This window comes from Gnatocerus cornutus, chromosome 3, assembly GCF_029298725.1.
Source record: "Gnatocerus cornutus isolate USDA-ARS CGAHR chromosome 3, icGnaCorn1.1, whole genome shotgun sequence".
Taxonomy (NCBI): Eukaryota; Metazoa; Arthropoda; class Insecta; order Coleoptera; family Tenebrionidae; genus Gnatocerus; species Gnatocerus cornutus.
Genome location: NC_142235.1, coordinates 2,965,091 through 2,976,275, shown reverse-complemented (window position 1 = coordinate 2,976,275; position 11,185 = coordinate 2,965,091). Strand labels below are relative to the sequence as shown.

General features: G+C 33.5%; 2 protein-coding genes across 2 annotated transcripts; both read left to right on the top strand.

Moving 5' to 3' along the window:
• Positions 1 to 7,264: 7,264 nt before the first annotated feature.
• Positions 7,265 to 9,699, top strand: LOC148176854 (uncharacterized). The gene is made up of 7 exons (XM_088033205.1): positions 7,265 to 7,288; positions 7,349 to 7,373; positions 7,441 to 7,531; positions 7,894 to 7,962; positions 8,032 to 8,230; positions 8,311 to 8,399; positions 8,454 to 9,699. Exons 1-7 carry the CDS (start codon positions 7,265 to 7,267, stop codon positions 9,697 to 9,699), a joined length of 1,743 nt encoding a protein of 580 aa, XP_087889331.1.
• Positions 9,700 to 9,709: 10 nt separating this feature from the next.
• LOC148176853 (uncharacterized) lies at positions 9,710 to 10,603 on the top strand. The gene is made up of 2 exons (XM_088033204.1): positions 9,710 to 9,787; positions 9,839 to 10,603. Exons 1-2 carry the CDS (start codon positions 9,710 to 9,712, stop codon positions 10,601 to 10,603), a joined length of 843 nt encoding a protein of 280 aa, XP_087889330.1.
• Positions 10,604 to 11,185: the final 582 nt, after the last annotated feature.

Genomic DNA, 11,185 nt, shown 5'->3' with positions numbered 1-11,185 from the left:
AAATCAAGCCAGTATCCTAACTAAAATAAGTGCAAAACTAGCAATGTTACTGTGGCTTTGAATACTGGAAATTTAAATTATTGGGAGAAGAGTTCAGCAGTGTTGCAATTTTTCTAATTTTCTGTTGGTCCTCCTGCGAAAACAGAGTCAGGAATTTTTTAAAATTTTTTGGTACTCTGGGTGACCACCTAATTACCCCCTTTTAAGGTAGTACGCCACTTTCCGGACACTCTGTATGTATGCATCCAATAATTTTAAAACTATCTTATTGTTGTTTAGATCAATATTCAAAAAATGATTGTTTTGTTATTTGTTGCATATTGTAAATATGCCTATTAAGTAACTTGAGATTTTGCGGATTAAGCACATTTTATTTCAATATTGCAAACGGACTGTATTAATCAATCAAAAAATGCTTTGAGAGCATTTTTCTTCCAATCCTAGTGCTAACTTCAAATTGTTTCCGCGTTTTCTCTTAACAATCAATGCCAAACCAAATAGACTTAAAACGTATTTTTGATAATTAATCAATTATTCATCAATGTGATGACGACTCAATCGAATTGTCGTTAATGTAATGTCCCATTAAACCTATTTTATTTACACGACACAATCGCGGGCTGATCGTTAGTCAGCATTTTTTATTATCCATGCGATTTCGTCTCAGAAAATGTCCGCTTCTAGAGCTCCAAAAGTCGTATACTTCTCCAAACAAGGTACAAAAACACAGAAATAGCCCAAACTTGACTACTTTTTTTTAAGATGATCATCTTTGGGTCCTGCGCTTGTTCTACATCGACCTTTTCCAAAATGTCTACATAAATAGGTTAACAAGAATCATCACTATCACCGTCACTCTGCTAATGCTGTTTCAAACTTTTCTATTTTTGCAAAAGTCAGAATTATCGTACTTTAGCAAGTACTTTCCAAGTTTCGGATGCTATATTTTTGTAAGTGCCAACTCAAACAACTTTTTTTAACATTTTTCTAGATCCTCGCTACCATTTCTACCATCCCACTGTTGTCAAAACTGTTTCAAGACACAATTACCAAGTTTGAGTTTTGGGATATAAACATGGCCAGTTTTTCAACAAAAAAGAGAATTCGACTGGAAGCTCTATATTTTAACACTTACACTGTGATAATTATAGCAATATGTGTTTTTTGTGGCGTTGCATTCATGCATCCAGTGAACCATGAGGCCGACTTTTGGTTTACTTTTGCTGTCATTGAAAAGTTTTTTCCAAAATGGAAGAAAGTTTTATCGTGGTGTTTCAGATTAGAACATATTTTGACATCTTTCATGACAACTGCGGTATTCTGCATGAGTTACTACGTCTTGGGGCGTTTACGATTTGAGATCTATTTACTGATTGATTTTTTGAAAGAGATTGAAGATGGTTTTTCTGATAACGAAATGTTGTTTTATGACAAAGAGTATCAAGAAACTGTTCAGCAAAAATTGAAAATTGCGATTCAGAGACACATTGATCTACATTTTATAACAGATGTCCTTCGAAAAAATACTCCTCTAATCGTTCTCTACAGCGTCACCGGTGCCATTTTAGGCATTAGTATTTTAATTTTGGTCTACACTGTAAGTCCCGGTTTATTGTTTAAACCAATATACAGGGTGAACCCCAATAAAATGCAAAGATTTTAACCACAATACACATTTTAAAAATTGAGTATAGCAAAAAATTAATTTGTTTGAAATAAATGGGACCCTCAAAAAAGCCAATCTTTATTTCGACTGGTTCGTATAATGATTTCGTATGTCAAACAGCGTTGTCTGATATTGGGGTTAAAAGCATTACACTTTATTCAGGTTCACCCTATATACTTAGTCTATAAACAATTTAAAATTCGTAAAAACATTTTTTTTAAATCCCAGGTTTCTTCGCAAGGACAACGCGCTAGACTCTATTCCTTGTCTTTGGCAGCTTTATTGACATTCATTCACATTATTTTGTCTGGACAAATGGTGGAAAATGTGGTAAGATTTTGGTTCCATTCCCTTCTTTTTTTAGGACTTTTTGTAGTCCAACGAGTTGAATTCCGTTCTGCTAACTACAAATTGGTACAATTGGAGTGCAGAAACAAAAAAGATTTATTTAATATTTTTGGTAAATGCTCAGAAAACCTTGCAGCTAACGTTTTGCAAAACTCTGACATTAAATTATAATTTGGGTTTTTCGGTGAGTACTTGTACCAAGAAAATTAAACTAAGAATTTTTTTTAGATTACGAGAACGATATATTCTGTGGTTTCTGTACTGAGTCAAGTTTAGCGCGGAAAAGGGCTAAGAAAAAACTAGTTTTAAACAAATAAAATTGATCTACCAATACCAGTCAGTATTTGGATCGACTATTGCAAATAGTGTTGAATGTATTAACTACGATATTATACATCACATTCATTAATACTCATACATCATTTGTAAAAAAATTTTGACCTAAAGTTAAGCATTTTCTTCATTGTTCTATAATAGTATATTATGAAACGTGTTTCATAATGAACATTTTGCCGCACGCACGTTTTTAAGGCACGACGAGCGCAGCGAGGAGTGTCATAAAGTAGTAAGTGCGGCAAAATGCATTATGAACAAGTATCATACGCTATTTTTTCTATTTCGCCTTACTTTAAATAAAAAAACTTGATTTCGAAATCTAGGGAATTTTAGGATAATTGGCATCTGCAAAATGTTCAGGAAAAAAAATCGAAGTAGCCAAATCCAATTTCAGTCAGTTTGACAGGTGTGACGTTTTGAGGTTATCGGAGCGCAAAGGAGCCAAGAGAGCAACGATGTTGATCGTGATCATGATGATTCTCTTGCATCCAAAGAGTTTTTCTCCCATGAATGATTAAGCCAAGTACAACAAGAAATAATCGTGTATTAATCGAATTATCATGATTTATCAAAACCAAAATCTAGATTGTCAACGTTGACGCCAGGTTGACGGTTTGTCTGCTGCAAACATAAGAAAAATATATGTTCCTGGAAATATTGGCACGGGATTGGTCCATTTCGATACCGAAATACGCTCAAACGCGTATCGAAATATCTTGATTATGAACGCGAAATAGAAAAACAATATTTTTAAATCACATTGTCTTAGCATCTATAAATAAAAGTAAGCACACTTCAAATATTTTCTGTAAACATAAAACTGCTAAAAAAAAGTTCAAAATCCTCCGTTTTTGAAAAATCCTCGCCAGTGTCGAAAAAAGTGATGAAATATTTAATATTTTCAAAAGAAAATTTTACGCAATTTTGATGGTAGAAATTGCAAGAAAAAAAATAAACCCAAAAAAATACTCATTTTGAATGAATTGCCAACAGAATCGCCAAACTACTGCAAGAAAAGTTGCACAAAGAATTTAGAATAACTTTCCACCTATTTAAAGGTAATTAATTATAGCTATTATTGTTCAAATGCTAATTTAAAATGAAACGTCAAAAAATTCACTCAAAGCACTTGTGCAAATACTCGAATATGATATTCTTTGTAGATTATTTTTGCCAAATTCTGTAATGTGATTGATTGAAATTTTTTGAGGGAACAAGTCAGAGATATAAAACATGTTGTTACACTACATTGGTTGTTTTCCAATGGCAATTCTTGAAAAAAATAAAATTTGTACAATGATGGATCTATGTGGGAATGAAAATTCGAAGATAATTAAGAATTATCGTAGTTTTCTTACATGAAAAATAAAAAAAGACATCAAAAAAGTTTTTGGTTTTGTTTAGCTAGTTACTACATAATTTCATTCGTTAAATGTCAAGTTGTGTAACGACGAGAACTTTGTCTTTATGTAGTCGCGAGTTACCTAATAGGTGTAATAAACAGTAATTTTCGAAATTGCTACAAAGTTTTTATGAATAGATTACATTACTCATAACATTACATTACTCATTAGAGTAATTTTTGTATGTTAAAAGTTGTCATTTTGAACGATTTTTAGTATTTTTTAAACAACTACAAATGAGACTTTTAGCTTTAGAGGTAAAATGTCACTAAATCCGTTTTTTCAGACCTGAAAGTCGCTTGATCGTTACGTCCGCTTCGGACTTTTCCCCACCGCGTAAGAAACGCTGCTTTTGAGTTTGAGTTGTTTTTTGTTTTATTTTAATTTTACGGCCCGACCCGCTTGACATATATTATAGATCAATTTAGTTGCCTAGACTACCATCAAAATGTCAACTTTTAGCACGTTCCAACAAAAAATAGATTGTGAAATAAGTGATATAACTTACACCACTTTAACACAGTTTATAGAATACTGAAGTCAGAACGAGTGTGCTCTCGCAACTTTACACACAATAAAATGCTCCTCAAACTTTTACTAATAATAAACTGTTTCAATTTATTTGAAGCAAACTTTTGCGATAAAAGTTCTACAATTAAATACACTGTCTCATCAAAAAATGTAAAGAAAAGAATTCGTTCGTCAACACCACTTAGCACTTCAATTAAATCTCCCGAGTTCAACATCACCAATCAAAAACTATCAACCTTATGCTGCAATGTAATTAATCGAAAGCAGCATATGTTTCGTATTTATTTCGATAATTGTGAAATACAACAATTGGAAGACTGTGTTTCAGAACAATTTCAATCAGTCGAATACACTTTGGGAATCATACATAACAAATTGCAGATTATTAAAAGTGGTACTTTCGAAAACTTGATGTTAACCGAAATAAATCTGGACCACAATTTAATTACAGTCCTGGAAGACGGAGCTTTTGATAATTTAACAGAGTTGGGACGAATTTGTTTAAATGATAATCGTTTAAGTGTTCTTAATCCAGGTGCTTTTATCAATAACAATTCTCTTAGTTCCATTGAGTTAAAATCAAACAACATAACTTTTCTACTAGAAAAGAATTTTATGTTTTTTGTCAGTTTGATAGCAACGGTAGATTTATCTTGTAATAACATTTCATGGTTTAAAAGTAATGTTTTTGACGGTTCTCAAGCAAAAAAACCGTTTAATTTGCGCATAACTAACAACAACATTGAAGAATTACCAGAAGGAATGTTTGATAATCAGAGCTTTCTCTACGTTGATTTACAAGGCAATCAATTAAAAAATATCTCCGAAAAGTTTTGTTCCAAAGGATGTTCTATAGCATTTCTCAATATCGAATGCGAATATTTAGAATTCGAGAGTTTTTATTTTATCATGGAATGGGTGAAACAAAATGGAGTTATATTGCAAACGGGAAAGTGTCCCAAATATAATATAACCGAAGGCAATATGTCTTCTCCAATTTTTTGTGCAGGAAATCGAGTTCAGAGTTACGACAATTCTTCGATAAATATTGTATGTTTGTATATGGTTTGGCTGTATTTTTATATATTATTGTAAAAATTTATTGTGAAAAATCTATCAGAACTAACACGAACAATAGCATAATATTATAAAGCGCGTATTAAAACACAAGTTCTGGAAAGATCGAGTGCTAAAATAGTATATTAAAGAACGTGTTTTATAATGGCCAATTTGGTGAACGAGTTCCCGGTGTACAAAACGAGCTGTATGCGAGTTTTGTATGGGACGAGTGCACCAATGCCATTATAAAACAAGTCCTTTATATTATTTTTTGCATTTGCACCTATTTTTTAATAAAAAATGTCATCAAAACGAGTTGAATAATATGAAATCAATACAAAATGTCAAGGATTTGACTTGTACAAAGAAAATTTATTGGATCAACTCTTGGTGTATTATCAAAAGTACAATTTATTCCCCAAACACCAAATTTGACAAAAAATGCTGACGCGCGTTTCAATAGCAATGCTATCATCATCAGAGCTATGATTAAACTGAAGTTTAGTTTAGTTGACAAAGCTCTAGAAACTGACGCAAAAATTTGTTTTTTATCACAGTTTGGTTGGCGTCGCGACGCCTAAGAAGTATAATTTTTAGCGATTTTTGGGTTTTTGCAGAAATATTCGCGAATTCAATTTTTTTTCAACATAACTGTGATACAAATATCTGAGTTTTTATCTTAAATCTAATGCAAATTGTGTTTAAAATTTGCGAAAAAAACGTTGTTTTATCAAGTTAGTTAAAATTATGACAACGCAGCGGCAAACTACGTTTACACCAAAATTTCACAAGTCACTTCATTCACTCTTATAAAGATTAATTTTGATTAACACGGGCATGTTGCACTTTATGGACACCAGAAATCGTTAATTAACATCGACAAAGCGACAATTTCACCAAGTAAGACTTTTGTTACAATCTAAAACGAGCCAAAGGGTAAATGTCATTAGTGACACAAGATCTTGACAGATGGGTGTAAACGTAGTTCCCAATTTTGACGTAATGAAATTGGAAACTAACTTGATAAAACAGCATTTTTTTCTCAAATTTTGAAGGCAATTTGCATTAAATCTAAAATAACAACTGAGATATTTTTAACACATTTATATTGAAAAAAATTAAATTAGAGGTTGATGTCACAAACCCTCACAATTAACTAAAAATTACATTTTTAAGGCGTCGCGACGCCAAAACTATCGGTGCTAAAAAACAAATTTTTGCGTCAGCTTTTAGAGCTTTGTCAACTGTGAGCGTATGCAAATTTTCAAAATTTTATCTTTAAAATTTAAAATTAATGACAATTTTGGGGGTGGACACAAGTGTTGGCGGACCCTGTATAGAATTAGCAAATTGTTAAGCGCTTTGTAATAGTCATAAGTAAATTTTCGTTTAATGCAGACAGAAAAAGAAAACTGGCAAAAGACCAGTAGATGTGGATGATTTCTTAACAAAATAAACTCGAGAAACAAATTAAACAGCCATAAACTGTGATAATAATAATTTAAACGTTTGTAAGACGATAAAAATGTGGTATTTGTAATAATGATGATGACGTAACTGGGAGTCATTAATGTTGTAATTAAGAGCCCTTGGATTGGCTCAGTAACTTATGCGCACCCTCAGTAGGGAGAGACGACGCCAGAATGTGTGGCTTAAGTCAGTAAGGATTGGGCGGTGAAAGTGAAGGGTAGAATGAGTGTCGTGCGTGAAGGTGTTCTGGATGGGAACAATTTCCAGAACACCGGTGTGTTTGCCTGGATGGGCGTGATTTCCAGGTAGCGTTCTGGATGGGCACAATTTCCAGAACGCTGGTGTAATAACTTGGATGGGTACAATTTCCAAGTGGCGCTCTGGATGGGCACAATTTCCAGAGCGTTGGTGTATTGACTTGGATGGGCACAATTTCCAAGTAGCGTTCTAGATGGGTACAATTTCTAGGACGCTGGTATGGTGACTTGGATGGGGATAATTTCCAAGTTGCGTTCTGGATGGGGATAATTTCCAGAACGCGGGTATTATTGCTTGGATGGGTACAATTTCCAACTAGCGTCTGGACGGGCACAATTTCCAGTACGCGGGTGGGTACGGTGATGGTAGATTTCACCGTACTCGAAGAAAGAAGAAGATGCCGAGATGCTGCCAAGACGTGGGTGCCGACCAGCCGTTCGAGTAACTCTCCAGGGTCGGAGTAAGGACATGGGTGTCCTACCGTTGCAGAAAATGGGGTCAGTGCCAGTAATCCGAGCCGCTATCCAGCGATGGGGCAGGGGGCGAAACTCCCCCGGTAAGTTAATCCATTATAAATTATTAAGGCCGATAAGGCAGGTGCCAATATGTTTTGTTGCGAAAATTCCGTGACTTCCCAGTTGAGCTAAGCCCGGACCTGACTAAATAAGGGTGTTCCGGAAAGGGGTGAGTCAAGTAGCATTGTGTTGGTAGCTAGAAGTACCCTTTCAAGGAAAGAAAATGAGTACAACCCTGTAATGAGGGTTGGTTTCGTAAATTCAGCATTTAAGCGTAAAAAATCGAATTACACGTTTAGTAATACAGTCGCAAAATTTCGCACCAACAGCATAAACTAACGCTCTATCTTTTCTTGTCTTATTTTTGTATCATTTTGTAGTAACCTTTCTACAAATCAACAGTTTTACGCTACAAAATTAAATATTCAAATCTGCATACATTCAGAGGCATACATGCCCGTCGATGTCTCAAGAAACAATCAGCTCCTCTTAAAAATTCAAGACTTTCTAAAGTTGCAATCCGAGATGACAAAACTCCACGTCAATTACAACATCTTTATCAACTTCGTGAAGAACTTGCTCATCGCATTAATCAAGGCGAAAACAACATAACTATAAAATATATAAATCACGTGCCACAAATTGTTGATAAATCAAAAAACTAACTGTTGTTAATTACAATATTTCGGATTTTTACACAAACATCTGTTCGCTATGTTCAAAGTTTAATGATTTGGTTTTAAAAATAAACAATACATTACCTGGAATTATCGCATTATCCGAATCTTGGTTAACAAATAATATTTCAGACTCGTTAATTAATATCGATGGTTATTTATTATTTCGAGACGATCGTGAATGACACAGAGGCGGTGGCGTCAGTATTTATTTAAGAAAAACTCTTTTTGATGAACACTTTGTTATGTCCAAACTCGATATTTCAACTAAACCATACGACTCCTTGTGGATCAAGTTTGAAAATACCAATTTTAGCTTTGTTTTTGGTTGTATCTACCGTCCACCTGTCAATACGCAGTTAAATAATGATATTAATGACGAACATTTTATTGCCGAATTAAAATCTGCTTTAGAAAAATATTCTAACGTAATTATTGTTGGAGATTTTAATTATTCAAACATAAATTGGTCAAAAAATGTTTCAAATGCATTCTCAAAAAGTGGACAAATATTTCTTGATTTTGTTGTTGAAAATAAGCTAACTCAACTAATCTTTGATTCTACAAGACATAGAGCTGGTGAACGATCATCGTTATTAGACTTGGTGCTAACAACTGACTCGAACTTGCTTAATTCAATTGAAATTTTAAATCCTGTAGGAATATCAGATCACTCAGTCATCAAGTTTGACGTTCAAATGCTTCTTTACTCGGCTAGTAAATTTAAAGAATTTAACTATACAACAATCAATTATGATAAAGTCAACAAAGAAATTCAGAATTATGATTGGAACGTCTTAAACGGCCTCTCAGTTCAAAATCAATGGACTCAGTTTTCATTAACTGACATTTTGGTCGAAACATTTGCTAAAACATATAACTCACAAACCTTTAATAATCACATTAATTCCTTACCTTTATGGAAAGCTACATATTTGTTACAAGTTGATTTTACGGCAGAAGTTGTAAAGCCATGTCTAAACGAACTTTCTGAAGACACTGCGCCCGATCCAGATCAAAATATTTCAGCAAAACTCTTGAAACACTGCGCTTCATCGTTGTCTAAGCCACTGTCTGTTATAATGACATCATCAATGGTCGAAGGTATTTTGCCCGATCAATGGCTTCAAGCGACAGTTACTCCGTTGTACAAATCAGGAGATAAGCTGGATTCAAATAATTACAGACCTGTAAGTCTTACTTTAGTAAGCTGTAAGGTTATGGAAAAAATAATAGTTAAGAAATTACTTATGCACATGGAAAAGAACAATTTAATATCAAAACATCAACATGGATTTTTACCAGGCAGATCAGTTGTGACAAATTTATTGGTTTCTACAAACATTTGGTCCAAAATAATTGATAGTGGTCAATTAATTGACATAATTTACCTAGATTTTAGCAAAGTTTTCGACAAGGTGCCGCACAAATTATGAATACAAAAAAATGTATAGCTATGGTGTCGAGGGTTACTTGCTAAGATGGATTGAAGCCTTTTTAACAAATCGAAAATTCTGTGTTAAAGTTAGAAAAAGTTTTTCTACTTACAAATCTGTCTTGAGTGGTGTTCCGCAGGGTTCCGTTTTAGGACCGATTTTGTTTATATTTTACACTAGAGACTTCTTCATTGAGCTTGATGAATGTTATTCGGCTTATGCAGATGACATTAAGTTATTTGCAAATCCACTGAAAGTTAAATTGCAAAATAAATTGTCTCTTATTGAAAACTGGTGTCAAATTTGGAAAATCCCATTAAATTTGTCAAAATGCTGTGTTCTACATTGTGGCAACCGTAACCCTAAAATAAAATATATAATTAACAAAACACCATTGGAAGTCAAGGCATGTCAAAAAGACCTAGGTATAATTATCACAGACACATTGAGTTGGAGCAACCAATGTTTGACCGCTGTAGGCAGAGCCAGGAGAATATTGTTTATGCTTAAACATGTCTTCACAAATCCATCCACTCAGCTGGTTTCTGCGCTATACAAAACATATATTTGTCCACATTTGGAGTTTGCGATTTCGGTTTGGCGTCCACATCTGGTTAAAGATAAGAAATTATTAGAGCGCGTCCAACATGAAGTTACACGATGGCCGAAGCAAACAAGACATTTAAATTACCAAGATTGGATAGAGTTGACCTCATTCAAATGCTTAGAATTACGCACGATTTATGTCCAGTCAAATCTAATGAATTTCTTGAATTTGCTTTATACACTAGATTGCGTGGACATTCATTTAAATTGCACAAAGAAAAATTTAATTCTTCCTTACGTCAAAATTTTTTCACTAACAGAACCTTCTCTTTATGGAATGGAATTTCTGATAACATAGTTTCAGCTGATACAGTGTATAAATGTAAAAAACAATTTGATCAATCAAACTCGCGGTAAAAAATTAGACAAATTTGCGATATAGGTTTCCTTCGCAATTAATCACCTTTAATAATAATAATAATACCCTAAAGAAGTTTACTCTTTATCAGTTATTAATATGTATATTCCATCAACTAATTCCGTCGATACTATAAAAATCGAAAATCAAAACATCCCAGAACTATATTGCAAAATTTTAAATTTCCCTCGTGAATTCAGCACTTTTATTTTATTAGATTGAGGAGTTCTGACATTTGAGAAACATTGTTTTTTCGGAAAACTCCGAAGTATTACAGAAATGTTTATCATGAACTACAGCAGATTAAAAATAAAAGAATTGTACTTTAATGGAGATGTCATTTGGAAGCTCAAACAACGACGCTTTTGTTAATTTGAAAAATTTAACACTTCTATCTCTTGCTTTAAACTATCTATCGACTTTAAATCCCGCCGCAAAAAGTGAGGAAAGCCTGAGTGATACTGATAAGAAATACAGGTGTATCCGAATAAAATGCAAAGATTTTAACCCCAATATAAGACC